General features: G+C 42.8%; 1 protein-coding gene across 5 annotated transcripts in view; it reads right to left on the bottom strand.

The window, feature by feature from the left end:
- Nucleotides 1–18,020, bottom strand: part of pex5la (peroxisomal biogenesis factor 5-like a) — a 178,671-nt gene that overhangs the window by 45,224 nt on the left and 115,427 nt on the right. For 3 of the 5 annotated variants that reach the window (XM_063045753.1, XM_063045754.1, XM_063045755.1), the window contains one exon: nt 1,247–1,456. The exons of 1 other annotated variant lie outside the window; for it this stretch is intronic. In XM_063045753.1, the coding sequence (XP_062901823.1) occupies nt 1,247–1,456 (210 nt within the window). Of the gene's footprint in view, nt 1–1,246; nt 1,457–2,165; nt 2,245–7,422; nt 7,489–18,020 lie in introns of those variants that run through there. One more of the 5 variants, XM_063045756.1, reaches the window with a different exon arrangement.

Below are 18,020 nucleotides of genomic sequence, written 5' to 3'. Positions count from 1 at the left end.
ATATATCATGAAATTTGTTGTTTTGTGGCAGCAATACATACAATATACTATAAATTATAAGAAGGTGTACACACACATATAGGGAGGGCGCGAGAGGGACAGAGGGGGGGAAGGAGAGGGGGAGGGGGAGACGGGGAGCGCGAGGGAGAGAGAGCACGCGCAAGTGGGAGAGAGGGCGCGCGGGAGAGAGATGGAGCGCGCAGGAGAGAGAGAGATCGCACAAGAGAGTGAGAGAATATGCATGTGTCTTCAGGCTCCCACACCATCTGATGGTAGTAATGAGAAAAGGGCAGGTCCTAGCTGGTGGGGGTCCCTAATGATGGATGCTTTAATGATTTTCTGGTTTTATACTGTGGCTGTGAGAATTCTTTAAGCATGATAACTTCTCTGAAGTTAACACATTAATGGTGTGGCAGTTCCAAGTACTACTTCAAGGTCCTGACTATAGCATGAAATTTTCATACATCTTTGACCAATTCTGAAACCCCTCACAATATGGGAGTAAATCTTGGCACTACGTAGAGTACATATTTATTGTGCTAAAGAGGGTGAACAATTTCTTGGTATCTGATTCTGATCTCAAGTATCTGCAGTAATTTCCTTTAGTTGTACTTTAAGTTCAATTACTTATTCCAGCATTTTCTCTGTCTAGTAAAACTAAATTTGTTTGTTTAGTAACAAAAAAACTTCTAATATAAAGCTGCAATATTGCCCAAGAAATATACAAATATACGTGTTTCTATTAAAGCACCCAATTTATGACCTATGAAATAAGAAAGGATATTAATAAAATTAAAGCTGAAAATGTATACATGTAAATTTTTTGCAAGAAAACTTATTCATCTTATTTACCAAGTAGTTCAACAGTTACATTTGAAAATCTTATTACAAAAGTGAAAATGAGATCTAGATACAAAATTAAAAATTGTCATGTTCAGAAAATTCCAAGTATTAATCAGAAAATGTCAGTATCTATCATAGACAATTTATGGACCCTTCTTGGAGTTAAATTTCAAAGCTTTTATAGATTTAGGTTCAAAGTTCAAAGTAAATTTTTTAATCAAAGTACATATATGTCACCATATACAACCCAGAGTTTTGTTCTCTTAAATGGTTGCTTAGTTTACGCGAACTGTATGTAGGACATCTAAAATTTAAATGATCAAGCAGCATGGCAGGGAAGCTTAAAATAATGTTAATGACCACAGAATATAATGAAATAATTCAGGATTGATTTGGTCCATACCAGCATCCAGGGATGGTCTATGTGGGGATTTGACACTCTGAGTACTTTGCTCAATTTCTACTTTGATTAGATCGGTGTCATCTGGCTCTTTTCTAAAGGAGGCAGTTTTAGCTGCTTCACTTCTTGAGGCAACATCAGATTTCTTTGTCTTATTACTGCTTGTCATAGCTGGCTCCATAAGGTCCAGGAGATCCAAAGCTGGTGACAGAACTGCAATATTAAATGGTATTATTAAAAGTGAATGAACAGTAGCCCAACTAGTAAAATAGATTTACATTAGTTTTCCTGTGGAAATATTTTGATAATGGCATTTCAGCCTTTTTATCTTTAAAATTACTTCTCATGATTAATTTCTGACTTTGCTTGTCAGATATATTGTAATTTCAGGAACATTTTCCACACAGGTTTGCGTCCATTTTTCAAAATGGCTGGAATATTACATGCATTTGAATCAGGCTTCTTATATGAAATAGTCAAGACTCCAATCCAACACTATTAAGCAGAAAAATAAAAATTATATCTTTATATAATTAGGATATATATTACAGACCATAAAAATCTGTTTCTAATAATTTTACAAGTAATTACCGTAGATTCAACAACACACTATAATAATGAAACTTTCACACCATTCTCCCAGTGGGGAGGTCATGCTCAGAAGAGTTAATGGACAAGAATAGCCATCAACACACTGCTGCCTTAATTTGTCAGCCTGTGTCCTGCAACTGTAGATTTTCTGATGAAAGAACTGCTCCTCTTAGGAAAACAAAAGACATAGCTAAAATAAGTTTATAGGTTTAATCGTTCAGCTGATTTGTTGCTGGAGTGCACCAGCAAAAATACATCGTGTTTACTGTTTGTATCATATATAGTTGTCTTTGCTACAAAGATACTGTTTTCACATCTGCAATTGTTCTACCTGTTCTTTGAGAAACTGTTATATAATTCCACTCATGAATTATTTCTTCATTCATTGTTTTGTCCTTCAGTATTGTCAGCTGTTGTAAGGCAAAATATTTACATCAGGTGAGCAAAATGTTGTCATTTGATTGGTTAACACATTTAAACATGGGTAATTTTAAACTAACCTGCCAATTGAAAAGCTGCAGAGTTGAATTGACCACTGCTTTACAGCTGTCTGATTTAATATTCTATTGAAGTAAAATCAAACATATGTAAAATGGGTGGCTAAAATTACCCTCTCAATGCGCTTGTCAATCACATTGTTTAATAAGTTACCTCTGGATCCACAAACTAATTCACAGCTACATTCAACACTGACATGATTTTATGAGTGACGGTTAGTTACCACTAAAAACATCTCAAAGAAGTTTCACTAGTTTATTAAATGGATTAATTGAAAATGTATTCATTGTTTAAGAACTTCATTATCTCCAGGACAAATCTTGACTGATAACTTCTGACACGGTAAAAGGGTGAGAAAAAATTTGTTTTTGGTGACAACAGCGTGAACACTTATCACGTACTCAATTTCATCATACAAAAACGAAAGAAACGTGGGTAAAACACTGACAATAAACAAAATGCAAGAAGAACTTTGGTCAGGCAGCACCTCTTGATTTCCTCCAACATTTTGTGCGTGTTATTCTGGATTTCCAGAATCTGCATAATCTCACCAAAGTTGCTGGGGAACGCAGCAGGCTAGGCAGCATCTCTAGGAAGAGGTACAGTCGACGTTTCGGGCCCCGAGACCCTTCATCAGGACTTTCACCAGCAACTTTGATGTGTGTTGCTTGAATTTCCAGCATCTGCAGAATTCCTCGTATCTGCATAATCTCTTCTGTTTATGACTACACTGTCAAAATAGTTACAATAACATCAATGCTTTACAAATATGCAATTATTGTTCTCCAAGTAGCTTCAGATAAACCCTTTTAATATATACCAGATAAAGCATATTTAAATACATCTTTTTGCTACTTGCTGTTCACTTGCCCAACTACAGAGTTTCACGTCTATTTATCAGATTACCCTGAGGAATTAAATAATTTAATGTTAAATGAACAGAATTATTTATTGAGTCTCAACTTCACCACTCCTCACTCCTGTTCCAACCTCACTCCCTCTGAACGCACTGCCCTCCACTCTCTCGCACTAATCCCAACCTCACCATCAAACCCGCAGACAAAGATGGTGCCGTAGTAGTGTAGTCTGCCTCACTGAGGCCAAACAGCAGCTCGGTTTTACCTCCTCCGCAAGATCCACAAGCCTGACTGTCCCGGTAGACCCATAATTTCTGCCTGCTCCTGCCCCACCGGACTTGTATCTGCCTACCTGGACTCCATTTTGTCACCCGTAGTTCAGTCCCTCCCCATCTACATCCGGGATACATCCCACGCTCTCCACCTCTTCAATAATTTCCAGTTCCCCGGTCCTGACCGCTTCATTTTCACTATGGATGTCCAAACATTATACACTTCCATTCCCCATCAAGAAGGCCTCAAAGCCCTCCGCTACTTTCTGGACAATAGACCTCACCAGTTCCCCACCACCACCACCCTCCTCCGGTTGGTGGAACTGGTACTCACACTTAATAACTTCTCTTTTGGCTCTTCCCACTTTCTTCAGACCAAGGGAGTAGCTATGGGCACTCGCATGGGCCCCAGCTATGCCTGCCTCTTCATTGGTTATAGTCATAGTCATACTTTATTGATCCCGGGGGAAATTGGTTTTTGTTACAATTGCCATAAATAATAAATAGTAATAGAACCATAAATAGTGAAATAGTAATATGTAAATTATGCCAGTAAATTATGAAATAAGTCCAGGACCAGCCTATTGGCTCAGGGTGTCTGACCCTCCAAGGGAGGAGTTGTAAAGTTTGATGGCCACAGGCAGGAATGACTTCCTATGACGCTCTGTGTTGCATCTCGGTGGAATGAGTCTCTGGCTGAATGTACTCCTGTGCCCACCCAGTACATTATGTAGTGGATGGGAGACATTGACCAAGATGGCATGCAACTTAGACAGCATCCCCTTTTCAGACACCACCGTGAGAGAGTCCAGTTCCATCCCCACAACATCACTGGCCTTACGAATGAGTTTGTTGATTCTGTTGGTGTCTGCTACCCTCAGCCTGCTGCCCCAGCACACAACAGCAAACATGATAGCACTGGCCACAACAGACTCGTAGAACATCCTCAGCATCGTCCGGCAGATGTTAAAGGACCTCAATCTCCTCAGGAGATAGAGAATTATGTGGAACAGTCTATGCTCCAAACCTATACTGGTACTGCTCCCCAAATTTTCCTTTGCTATATTGACGACTACATTGGTGCTGCTTCCTGCACCCATGCTGAGCTTGTCAATTTCATCGACTTTGCTTCTAACTTTCACCCAGCCCTCAAATTCACTTGGCCCATCTCGGACACTTCTCTCCCCTTTCTCGATCTCTCGGTCTCCATCTCTGGAGACAGACTGTCCACTGACACCTCCTACAAGTCCCCTGACTCTCATAACTACCTGGGGCTCCACAGGGGACTGTCTTGTCTCCCTTTCTCTTCACCATTTACACCTCAGACTTCAACTACTGCACAGAGTCTTGTCATCTCCAGAAGTCTTCGGATGACTCTGCCATAGTTGGATGCATCAGCAAGGGAGATGAGGCTGAGTACAGGGCTACAGTAGGAAACTTTGTCACATGGTGTGAGCAGAATTATCTGCAGCTTAATGTGAAAAAGACTAAAGAGCTGGTGGTAGATCTGAGGAGAGCTAAGGTACCAGTGACCCCTGTTCCCATCCAGGGGGTCAGTGTGGACATGGTGGAGGATTACAAATACCTGTGGATATGAATTGACAATAAACTGAACTGGTCAAAGAACACTGAGGCTCTCTACAAGAAGGGTCAGAGCCGTCTCTATTTCCTGAGGAGACTGAGGTCCTTTAACATCTGCCGGACGATGCTGAGGATGTTCTACGAGTCTGTGGTGGCCAGCGCGATCATGTTTGCTGTTGTGTGCTGGGGCCGCAGGCTGAGGGTAGCAGACACCAACAGAATCAACAAACTCATTCGTAAGGCCAGTGATGTTGTGGGGATGGAACTGGACTCTCTCACAGCGGTGTCTGAAAAGAGGATGCTGTCTAAGTTGCATGCCATCTTGGACAATGTCTCCCATCCACTACATAACGTACTGGGTGGGCACAGGAGTACATTCAGCCAGAGACTCATTCTACCGAGATGCAACACAGAGCGTCATAGGAAGTCATTCCTGCCTGTGGCCATCAAACTTTACAACTCCTCCCTTGGAGGGTCAGACACCCTGAGCCAATAGGCTGGTCCTGGACTTATTTCATAATTTACTGGCATAATTTACATATTACTATTTAACTATTTATGGTTTTATTACTACTTATTATTTATGGTGCAACTGTAACGAAAACCAATTTCCCCCGGGATCAATAAAGTATGACTATGACTATGACTATACCTCTTCCCACCCTGCCACATGCAAAAATACTATTCCCTATTCCCAGTTCCTCCATCTCCGCCGCATCTTCTCCCAGGATGGTGCTTTCCATTTCAGGACATCTCAAATATCCTCTTTCTTTAAGGATTGTGGTTTCCCTTCTGTCGTCATCAATGATGCCCTCACCCGCATCTCCTCCATTTTCTGCACTTCGGCTCTCACCCCACCCTCCCGTCACCACAACAGGGACAGAGCTCCCCTTGTCCTCACCTACCATCCCACCAGCCTCTGGATCCAGCACATTATCCTCCGCAACTTCCACCGCCTTCAACAGGATCCCCCCACGAAGCACATCTTTCCCTCTCTACCCCCCTCCGCTTTCCGCAGGGATCGTTCCCTCCGCAACTCACTGGTCCACACGTCCCTCCCCACGGATCTCCCACCCGGCACTTATTCCTGCAAGCGTAAGTGCTACACCTGTCCCTACACCTCCTCTCTCACCACTATTCAGGGCCCCAAACAGTCCTCCCAGGTGAGGCAACACCACTTGTGAGTCTGTTGGGGTCATCTATTGCATCCGATGCTCCCGGTGCGGCCTCCTCTACATCAGTGAGACCCGACACAGATTGGGGAACTGCTTCGTCGAGCACCTCCACTCCATCCGCCACAACAGACAGGATCTCCCGGTTGCCACCCACTTCAACTCTGCTTCACATTCCCATTTGGATATGTCCATACATAGCCTCCTCTACTGCCATGATGAGGCTAAACTCAGGTTGGAGGAGCAACACCCCATATACCGTCTGGGTCGTCTCCAGCCCCTTGGCATGAACATTGAGTTCTCCAACTTCCGGTAATTCCCTCCCCCATCCCAGTTTCACTCTGCCCTCTCCCCCAGCTACCTATCACCTCCCTCATGGTTCCACCTCCTTCTACTACCCACTGTGCTTTCTCCTATTCCTTCTTCACCTTTCCTGCCTATCCCCTCCCTGCTTCCCCTCCCCCACCCCTTTATCGTTCCCCTTACTGGTTTTTCACCTGGCACCTACCAGCCTTCTCCTTCCCACACACCCCCCACCTTCTTTATAGGGCCCCTGCCCCCTCCCTCTTCAGTTCTGACGAAGGGTCTTGGCCCGAAATGTTGACTGTTCGTTTCCACAGATGCTGCCCGACCTGCTGAGTTCCTCCAGCGTGTTGTGTGTGTTGAATTATTTATTGTTTACCTGTTAATAAATCTGAGAGATTGTGTGGTAAAGTTAATTGCAAGGCTTTTAACAATTGGTTTTCAATTAGGAGCTCGCACTCTCTTAATATGAAAGTAAACTTTGATAGATTAAGATACTGTACTCTCATTAACCTAAATGCAATGGTTTCATAAATTACAAGCAGTTTGCTTTACCTCAGAGTATCCAAAGATTGAAATTCTTCCCAGGCTGCAGCTCCTGCATCTTCTACTGAAGTTTCAGTGAGATACTCTCCTTGAGGAACCCCTCTAGTTATTACATTTTCTTTCTCATTTTACTAGCACTTACTAAACTGTTGGTTGCCACAGAACTTCACCATGGGATCTCTTTTGTATCAACAGATTCAATCAAAACTGTCCTAATCAAAGCCAAATTTGAAGGTGAGACGCAGCTTGAACAGGAGCAGAAATCATTCTTTTTAGCTTACCGGTAGACAAAGTGGAACACGGGCAATACTGAACAACACACATTTTTAGATAACAGCTATGGATGTCTTAATTCACACCTGGATGGTGCTTTACAGACTATATTGTTGCTGGAATACACATCATATCAAAAGGGCACCCTGAAGACAAAAAAAAGCATTGTCAGTATTTAGATAGTAATTACAAAACACATTGGAATATAGGCTTTGTTATAAGAGGAATTAAATATACAGAAGGGATATTTTGCTTCAACTGTTCAGGATTTAAAACAGTGATAGAACACTATAGCACAAAAACAGGCCCTTTGGTCCATCTAGTCTGTGCCGAACCATTAATCTGCCTAGTGCCATCGACCTGCACCTGGACAAGAGCTCTCCATGCCCCTTCCATCCAAGTACCTATCTAAATTTCTCTTAGATGTTGAAATCGAACCTGCATCCACCACTTGCACTGGCAGCTTGCTGCACACTCTCACCACCCTCTTAATGAAGGAATTCTCCCTCAAACATTTCACCTTTAACCCATGACCTCTAGATCTAGTCTCACCCAACCTCAGCAGAAAAAAACCTGCCTGTCTTTACCCTATCTATGCCCCAAATAATTTTGTATACCTCTAGCAAATTTCCCCTCAATCTTCTATGTTGTAGGAAATGAAGTCTATCTTACTCAATTTTCCCCTATAACTCAAGTCCTCAAGATCCAGCAATATCCTTGTAAATTTTCCTCCGCATTCTTTCATTCTTCTTGCCATCTTTCCTGTAGGTAGGTGACCAAAACTGGCCACAATACTCCAAATTAGGCCTCAACAACATCTTATACAATTTCAACATAACATCCCAACTCCTGTACTCAACACATTGCTTTATGAAGGCCTATTTGTTACAAGCTTTATTTATGACCCTATCTACCCATGACATCAGTTTCAAGGAATGTATGGATCTGTATTCCCAGTTCCCTCTGTTCTAACACACTCCTCAATGCCCAACTTCTCACTGTGTAAGACCTACCCAGGCCGGTCCTCCTAAAGAACAACACCTCTCATTTGTCTGCATTAAATTCCATCTGCCATTTTTCAGCACATTTCACCATCTGGTCCAGATCATGCTGCAACTTCCTTGCTGTCCACTATACCCCAGATCTTGGTGTCATCTGCAAATTTGCTGATCCAATTTACCACATTACCATCCACAAACGGTTCATAGGGATGACAAAGAAGGGACCCAGCACTGATCTCTGTGGCACAACACTAGTCACAGGCCTCCAGTCAGAGAGACGACCATCTATAACCACTCTCTGGCTTCTTCTGGGAAGCCAATGTCCTATCAGATTTTCACTGTCTTGCCTTCATCTTTCCTTGTAACTTCCTTGAAAAAAAACTCTATAAGACGGGATAGAGATGACTTACCACTCTCAAAGCCATGTTGACTATTCCTAATCAGCCTCTGTCTATACATATACTTACATATCCTTCAAAAACCTTGCAATAACTTTCCCGCTACTGATGTCAAGCTCACATGCTCATAATTTCCTGGCTTATTCTTACAGCCTTTTTCAAACAACAGAGCATTAGCTATCCTCCAATCCTTCGGCAACCTCACCTGTTGCTAAGGATGTTTTAAATATCTCCGCTGGGGCCCCTGCAATTTTTGCACTAGCCTCCCATAGGGTCCGAGGGAACTCCTTGTCAGGCCCAGGGGATCTCCCGAGTCAATCTCCCAAGTAAATACAGATGGAAAAAATTCATTTACGATCTCCCCCCCATGAATAGATTACTACTCTGATCTCTCAGAAGACTATTTTTGTCTTTTGCTCTCTTTACCTTGTCTGCTAGAGCAACCTCATGCCTTCCTTAGCCCTCCTGATTTCCTTCTAAAGTGTTCTCTTGCATTTCTTATACTCAATTATCTCATTTGTTCCTACTGGCCTAGACCTGTTTTGCACCTTCTTTTTCTTAACCAGTGCCTCAATATCTCTCAAAAACCAAGGTTCTCTAAACCTGTTATCCTTGCGTTATACTGTCAAAATTTCACTTTTGACAGCCTCCCACTAACCAAGTACATCCTTGCCGGAAAACAACCTGTCCCAGTCCACACTTCCCAGATCCTTTCTGATACCATCGAAATAGGCCTTTCTCTAATTTAGAATCTCAACCGAAAAGACCACACATAGCCTTTTCCATAATTACCTTGAAACTAATGGCATTTACAATGACTAGATGCAAAGTGCTCCCCTGCACAAACTTCTATCAACTGCCCTGTCTCATTCCCTAATAAGAGATCTAGTATCACACTCTCTAGTTAAAAGTTCTGTACACTGATTAAGGAAACTTTCCTGAACACATTTGACAAACTCTTTCCCATCCAGCCCTTTTCCAGTATGGGAGCTCTTGTCAATATGTGGAAAGTTAAAATCACCTATCACAGTCTTACATTTCTTACAACAGTCTGCGATCTCTCTACAAATTTGCTCTGCTAAATCCCTGTCGGGTGGTCCAATAACCCATTAATGTGGTCATATCTTTCTTATTATCTCCCTACTCATATAACCTCTCCAGTCTGTCCTGACTAAGCACTGCCCTGACACTTTCACTGACGAGTAATGCCACCCCTCCCCTTTTTAATCCCGCCTGCTCTATCATGCCTAAAACAATGGAACCCCGGAACACTGAGCTGCCAGTCCTGCCCTGCCCCTCCTGTAACCAAGTCTCACTAATGGCTATAATGTCATAATTCCACATGCTGATCAGTGCCTTAGCTATCCACCCTTTCAACAATACCCCTTGCATTGAAATATACACAGCTTGAACTCCAGTCTCACCATGCTCAACCTTTCATCCTTAACAACATCTTCTCCACAACCTGTCAGGCACTATTTCCCATTCCCCTGCAACTCTAGTTTAACCGCCCCCCCCCCAAAAAAAACTCGTACAACACTAGCAAACCTTCCTGCTAGGATACTCGTTCCCTTCCTGTATAGGTCCCACCTTCCCTCGAAGGGAGGCTGATAATCCAAAAACCTGAAGCCGTCCCTCCTGCACCAACTCCTTAGTCACGTGTTAAACTGCATGACCGTCCTATTTCTGCCCTCAGTAGCACATGTCATGAGTAGCAATCCAGAGATCCTGTCTCCCTGATCTCATCATTCCTCCTACTCATGTCATTGGTACCAGCGTGGACCACAACCTCTGGCTCCTCAACCACCCACTTAAGAATGTTGTAGACGTGATCTGAAATGTCCCTGACCCTGGCACCCAAGAGGCAACAAACCATTCAGGAAACACCCACAAAAAATGCTGGTGAACGCAGCAGGCCAGGCAGCATCTATAGGAAGAGGTACAGTTGACGTTTCGGGCCGAGACCCTTCGTCAGGACTAACTGGAAGAAGAGATAGTAAGAAATCGGGAGTCCTGTTCTTGACCACAGAAGCTTCTGGGATAAGAATTGACAACAAACTGGACTGGTCAAAGAACACTGAGGCTGTCTACAAGAAGGGTCAGAGCCGTCTCTATTGCCTGAGGAGACTGAGGTCCTTTAATACCTGTCAGACGATGCTGAGAATGTTCTGCGAGTCTGTGGTGGCCAGTGTGATCATGTTTGCTGTTGTGTGCTGGGGCAGCAGGCTGAGGGTAGCAGACACCAACAGAATCAACAAACACATTCGTAAGGCCAGTGATATTGCGGGGATGGAACTGGACTCTCTGACGGTGGTGTCTGAAAAGAAGATGCTGTCCAAGTTGCATGCCATCTTGGTCAATGTCTCCCATCCACTATATAATGTACTGGTTGGGCACGGGAGTACATTCAGCCAGAGACTCATTCCACTGAGATGCAACACAGAGCGTCATAGGAAGTCATTCCTGCCTGTGGCCATCAAACTTTACAACTCCTCCCTTGGAGGATCAGACACCCTGAGCCAATAGGCTGGTCCTGGACTTAATTTCTGGCATAATTTACATATTACTATTTAATTATTTATGGTTTTATTACTATTTAATTATTTATGGTGCAACTGTAATGAAAACCAATTTCCCCCGGGATCAATAAAGTATGACTATGACTATGACTATGACTATCCTTCTGTTCCCCTAACCAATCAATCCCTTATCACTACTGCTGGCCTCTTCTGCAACCCCCACCCCCCACCTCTCTTTTGAGCCACAGCTTCATACTCAGTGCCAGAGACCTGAGTGCTGTGGCCTTCATCCTGACAGTATCCAAAGCGATATACCTGTTTTTAAAGGGAATGGCCAAAGAGTTATGCTGCACTGGCTGCCTGTAACCATCTCTCCCTCCTGACGGTCACCCAGCTACCTGTGTCCTGCACCATTGAGTACAGTACATTGATTCGCTGTGGTCTCCTTGCTTAAGGCAGTGTATGCTTCTCTTGGAGGTAACGTAGATAAAGTTAACCAGATCAACTCCAGAAATTAAGAAGTTATCCAATGAAGATTAAACATCTTACATTTTATAGCATTTGAACTGATATTGAAACATGCAACTTCATGACATTTAGAGAGAGTAAATACAGAGGGGCTGTTTTCTGTGGTAGGAGAAAATCTTCTGTTGGGTATGTAGCCTTGTCCTAAGAAATCACTCATTTAAGAATAAGGAGGCATTCTTTCTCTCAAAGAGTGTGATTCTATAGAGTTGAGATCAAAAGAGCTTTGAATGATTACAGAGAAAAGGTAAGAATGTTATGTTGAAGCCAAGAACAGATCAGCCATGATCTAGTTGAATGGCAGAACTCGTTGAAGAGGCCACTTGACTTATTACCAATCCTGTCACCATGTTCTTTTAAAAACGCAAACAACAGAAATTCTGCAGATGCTGGAAATTCAAGCAACACACATAAAAGTTGCTGGTGAACGCAGCAGGCCAGGCAGCAACTCTAGGAAGAGGTGCAGTCGACGTTTCAGGCCGAGACCCTTCGTCAGGAGTCCCGACGAAGGGTCTCGGCCTGAAACGTCGACTGCACCTCTTCCTAGAGATGCTGCCTGGCCTGCTGCGTTCACCAGCAACTTTTATGTGTGTTACCATGTTCTTTTAACTGAGATGTTATACTGACAAAAATCTAATGATTTCACACGGATGACACTGAACACATCAACATTTATAGTCAATTAGGAATGGAACTTCATCCTAATCTGCCTAACCTCACCCTCAATGCCATTGTTCGAAGCTTCACATCCTGTTGTATGCGTTGTGAACACGTGCATTGTTATCTTGGAGACAGCCTTAGGGAACACTCTGGAGTCATGGAGACCATCCTGGAACTAACTTCATTATCTTGCACATACTTCACCACGGCATACACATCATTCAAAATGCATGGCAATGATACTCATTAACTGTTCACTTCAAGCACTGGGGGCACAAAAGCTGTGCCAGTAGCAACTAATGGATGGGAGACATGCAAAGTGAATCAGCTGAACGAGTGTAATGAATCCTAACAGCAGCAGGCATTCCAGAGACCATGCAGCAAAACAAAAAAAAAATGAGGCAATGCAATTCGACAGTAATGCTCCCAACATCTCTCAGTTTAAAGGTTGAAGTACACAAATTAATTTCTTTCTTCCACACCCCTTCCATAAATAATCCTAGTGACTTGCAGTCTTTTGTTCATTTACAGTCACCAGTGCAGAAAGTCACATTGTACACACAGAGGTTAACATCTTGGTGAGAACTACATGCGAGGAGTCACCAGGTATGAGAGTTTATAGCCTGGGCAAAGTGAAAGAGCAGACCAGATGGTAGCAGTTAGCAGCCACACACAGGTTAAGCAGACTCAGATGAGGAATTAAATGCGAATGGAGACATGAAAGTGCTTTAAACAAATGTGTGATGTAACAGAATAAAAAGGAATCCATCAACAACCCTGGGCAAGGTTTTCTGCAAAATCTATAGCTCATCTTTTCCAGCATGGAAGTGATGGCCAGCGTATTTTAACTCAAGCGTCACACAATGCTCACCGACTGATTCTTCAGATATCACACTGCAGCAAAAGCAGAATCCATCCAAAACCTGGGCTTTGCAATAGAAGCTCAGACTGCTGCCATCGACGGCAGCCAGATGCAAGTCTTCAGAACTGAGTTTGAGGGTGCCATCACAACTATTCTCCAACTTAAAGGATTGCTGGGCATAAGGCAGCAACTCTTAGGGGCACGACTCTGCTGCTAACTCTCAGGATCACGGCATTTGTATCTCACCACCTCTAATCCACCCACCTTCTTGCTGCTGTCATTCTGCCAGCCAGGAAATAACTCCTGCCCACAGCGAGATGCCCCAGTTCAGAAACCAGGTCATTCAGCCCAGCTCATGGAAACCTTCCAGGAGAACACCTGCTGAAAGCAAGAGGCTTTCCACTGCCATGCTGCAGCCTCTGCGGGTGTATTAGGGCAGGTAAGGTTACACAAAGGGCAAGGGGTGAAAAGGGCAGATGCTTTTTGTTCTTCACCTTTTCATAAGTACAAAGGTCAGGTTGCTGACCTGACATTAGCTTACACTTGCAAGTGGTTCACAAGCACTTGGATGATCAGCAACAGAGGAAAGCCAGAAAGAAACTCTCCATGTTTATGTCACACATGAGGAAACAGCTTGCAGCATTAACTTGTATAAGAGAAAGAATATTGCAAGATAGAAGCGTACTTCTGCTCTGTCAAAGTGGTTTGATCTAGTTTCCACTCAGTAATACCAGGATAAGAAACCAGAACATCTATTTAGGATTAATTCCATCATCACAGGAAGCCACAAGTGCATCAAAGGATTTGCGTTAGTATATTTAGAGACAATGAAGTTAGCTCCAGGATGGTCACCATGACAGCGGGGAATAACTTTACAGTATCCCCCAAGGCCGTCTCCCTGACGACAATGCACATGTTCACAAAGCATATAATAACAAGCTGGCAATGACGTAAACCTGTTGTTTTACATGCAGGCCATGGGGATAGTTAATTAACTGAGCGTGAAATAAGGGGCACAGAAGGCTTCTGAAGTAACGTGGCTAGAGGAAATGATGAGCTGCTCTTGGTACCACAACCATGGTAACTGAGGCCTTAATTGAACAAAGGAATATTTTAGGAATGAGACCATTAGACCTCAGTCAAAGGCAATGTTGTTTATTGTAAACAAAAATTTTGAGTTCCAAATCCATCAAATGGACTGATCTTTAAGTTGCATGAGTAGGTGCCTTTTGCTTAGTTGATTTCTTGAACTACACACTGAAACTTGAAGCTTTAATTGCAGACATCAGCATTTTGCTTTAAGGTGTTAGAGAAAAGATAGGGCCTTGAGCTGAAATTCAGTTGCAAGTCAATGGACCTCAGTGGATAGTTAATTAACAATGCACAAGATAAATGTCAAAGGCCTCAGGAGAACTGTGCTAATTGGCAACGATAGGCCTGCTTCTGGTCTCATCACCATGACTACCAAGACCTTAAATGAGCATAGAGCAACACACAAAAAGTGCCGGATGAACCCAGCAGGTCTGGCAGCATGGAGGGGAATAAACAGTCAACATTTCCGGACAAAACCCTTCATTAGGATCGGGTCTGACTTACTGAGTTCCTCCTGCATTTTGTGTGTTGCTGAAGATTTCCAGCATCTGCAGAATCTACTGTATTTAAAGTGAGCATTGAGAATATCAGACCTGAGCCAAAGATGGTTGTTTTTCAGATTGTGTGTAGTTTTTCATCGATTCTATATACGTACTGTATACGTTCTATATGGTCATATTTACGTACTTTGATATGGAATTTAATTTAAACTTTGAAATACAGGCAAAGGGGACTGTCTTGAATGGAAACCTTGCTTTGCATGGATGAGTTGTGTCAAAGGGTCTGTTTCTATGCTGGTTGTCTCTATGACTATTATTTCTGGGAAGGAACAAGCTTCCATGAATGCAGACAATAATGAATTTGGAGCCATGTGTTACTATACATTGCATGGTTCCTCTGCATCATCATTGGCAGTGAAAGCGTTGCTTCAAGCAAGTTGTAGCACAATTTTCAAAGTCACGTCTTGGTGGTGTACGTAGGTAAAGAGTCAGATCATCTGGGGAAAGCTTTTAATCTCCCAGCAGCTGTGGTTTAGTCTGGTGGCTCAAATATATAGAGCACAACATAATTAACGTGTCACGTCTGGTTCCAGGACACCACATCCTTGTCACCTTGTGTTAGGCAAGATCACACACAAAGAGCACTCGCAGGGAGTGAATGTGGCAGTTCCGAACAGTATTACTTCTTCAACCTTCAGGCTCCTGAACCAGTGTGGAAAACCTCACTCACCTCAAATCTGAACTGATTCCACAAACTATGGACTCTCTTTCAAGGCCTCTACAACTCACATTCTCAGTATTACTTATTTATTTACATTTTTTAAATTTGTAGTTTTTTTTTTGCACATTGGTTGTTCGTCAGTCTTTGTGCGTAGTTTTTCATTGATTCCATTACATTTCTGTTCTATTGTGAATGCCTGCAAGAAAATGGTAGTATAAATGTTGACATATACGTACTTTGATAATAAAATTATTTTGAATTCAGACATGCAGTCAAGAGCCGCCTGCAAAAGGATGAAAATCTAATATTCATTTTTCTGAACATCAGGCTTTGCTAAGTGACAAACCTTCCTCCTATGACACTGCTCCTCATGCATGTCCCAAATTGCCAAGAGGATTGGAAACAGTAAAGATGCCTAAATCCTTTAAATTCTGCAAATCAATCGGGGGTGGGGGGGGGGGTCTTTCATGTTGATAAATATCAGAGCAACCTGGACCTAGAAATTAATCCATACATTTTTTAAAGCCACTATCAGAGCTAATCTGAACTATTTATAAGATTTGTATTGAGCAAGAAACTTTAAATGCTAGCTTCACAAAAAAACATTGTCAGGCTTTTACAATGAAACTGTCTTTATTGGTTTAAGTGAGCCATTCTCCACTGAAGCACTGCACGATTCTGCTGTTGTTATTACGTTTGCAACCAGCTTTTAAATTCACATACAAGCAACATCCTTCCAGGCTCCAGGGAGGGTACCACGAACGAGAGGATGTTGCGGTTCTGGGAGGTCAAAGGAAAGAGTCTTCCCAGAGGTAGGCAGACCACAAACAGGCTGGTGACATTGGATCTGCCATGTTCCTTGTATTGGGGAACCAGCAAGACTCTCCAGGTGTTGTTAGTAGCAATTCCAGCATTGTCTGTGCAAGGACATGGGCATGGTCTCCGTGCCTGCAATTGGCTCTACTGCTGCAGTGGGCTGAAAGAAAGGGCAGATATTGTCCTCTCTCCAAGTACAACATTTGAGTGAGCCCCCTGATGCAGCAGCAGGTATCACTGTGTGACAGAGATCTGTAGCCTGGAATGAGAAGGACAAGAGTAGCCTCGTCCCTAATCACCACTGGCAAAGCAATGAAGACGTGTGTGAAGTTGTACTCACAGAAGCACACCCACTCTATCAAGGCCTTTCAATATTTGTTAGGTTTCAATGAGACCCCCCCCCCATTCTTTTAAACTCCAATGAGTGCAGGTTCAGAGCCATCAAATGCTCCTCATACATTAACCTTTTCATTTTCACGATTGTTCTCGTGAACCTTCTCTTTATTCTCTCCAATGCCAGCACAACCCATCTTAGATAAGGGACCCAAAATTGCTGGTCTGACCAATACCTCATAAAGCCCCAGTATTACTTCTTTGTCTTTATATTCTAGTCCTCTCAAAATGAATGCTTTCATTCAGCCCATCTTGCCTGAGATTGTTCCAGTTAAAGGCTTAACACCTGACCTGCATCCTTTGATAGACGGTTCCAAAAGCACTGCTTCCTCTGAACACTGCTCATGTTCAATAATGAGCCTTCCTGTATGTCCACCTACTTTTATGCACTTCAAACTGACCACACCTAATACTTCACTTGCTGAATGGCGTGCTTATGAACAGCAGGCATCAGAGACATCACAGGTAGCTCTCGGAACACATGCGAGAGTGCACAAGGTTACCCAAGACCTTATCTGCCCATGGTGGGTACAAGCAAGATCTCTTTGATGAGCAACAGAATCAGAGACTATAAATCACCAGAACATTTGCCACTAATCTGATCGTTAATACAACCTCACACATCTCCACCATCTTGCCTGGGGAGATCATTGTCATGATTCCTTGCAACAGGAGAGTTCTTGCCTGCTGCTTGCTACTACATCAGTGTTCTGAAAAACACCACCTTGACCAGCTTGTGTGCAAATTTTGGACACAATAGGACAGATGTTAAGACCTCAAGTAAGGTTCAGAAAAGGTTTACTCAAATAGTTCCAGGGTTGTGGGAATTCTGTAACACAAACAGACTGGTGAAGATGACGCAGTGCTATTTAATGCAGATAAGGTTGAGAGGAAATTTGATTGATATGTTCAAGATCATTGCCTAAATAGCAAATAGAGTCATTTACCCACTGTCAGAAAGGGCAAACACTGGAGAGCGATATACTAAAATGATCAACTAAACTTAGGAAACATAAGGATAAGTGTTTTCATGCAGCGATTAATTATCTAGAATGCAATTCTTGAAAGAGTGCTGGAAAAAGTGGACAAATAATTCAGGGAAAAATAATAAAGAGACAGAGCAAGGGAACTGAATCATCTTACACAGATCACTCAATGATCTCAGCTCATACTTCCTTCTTTTAGTGAATTTTTTTT

Source organism: Mobula hypostoma, chromosome 4 (genome assembly GCF_963921235.1).
Source record: "Mobula hypostoma chromosome 4, sMobHyp1.1, whole genome shotgun sequence".
NCBI classification, from domain to species: domain Eukaryota; kingdom Metazoa; phylum Chordata; class Chondrichthyes; order Myliobatiformes; family Myliobatidae; genus Mobula; species Mobula hypostoma.
Note: the sequence above shows the minus strand (reverse complement) of the source record. Positions and strands in the feature narration are given on the sequence as shown.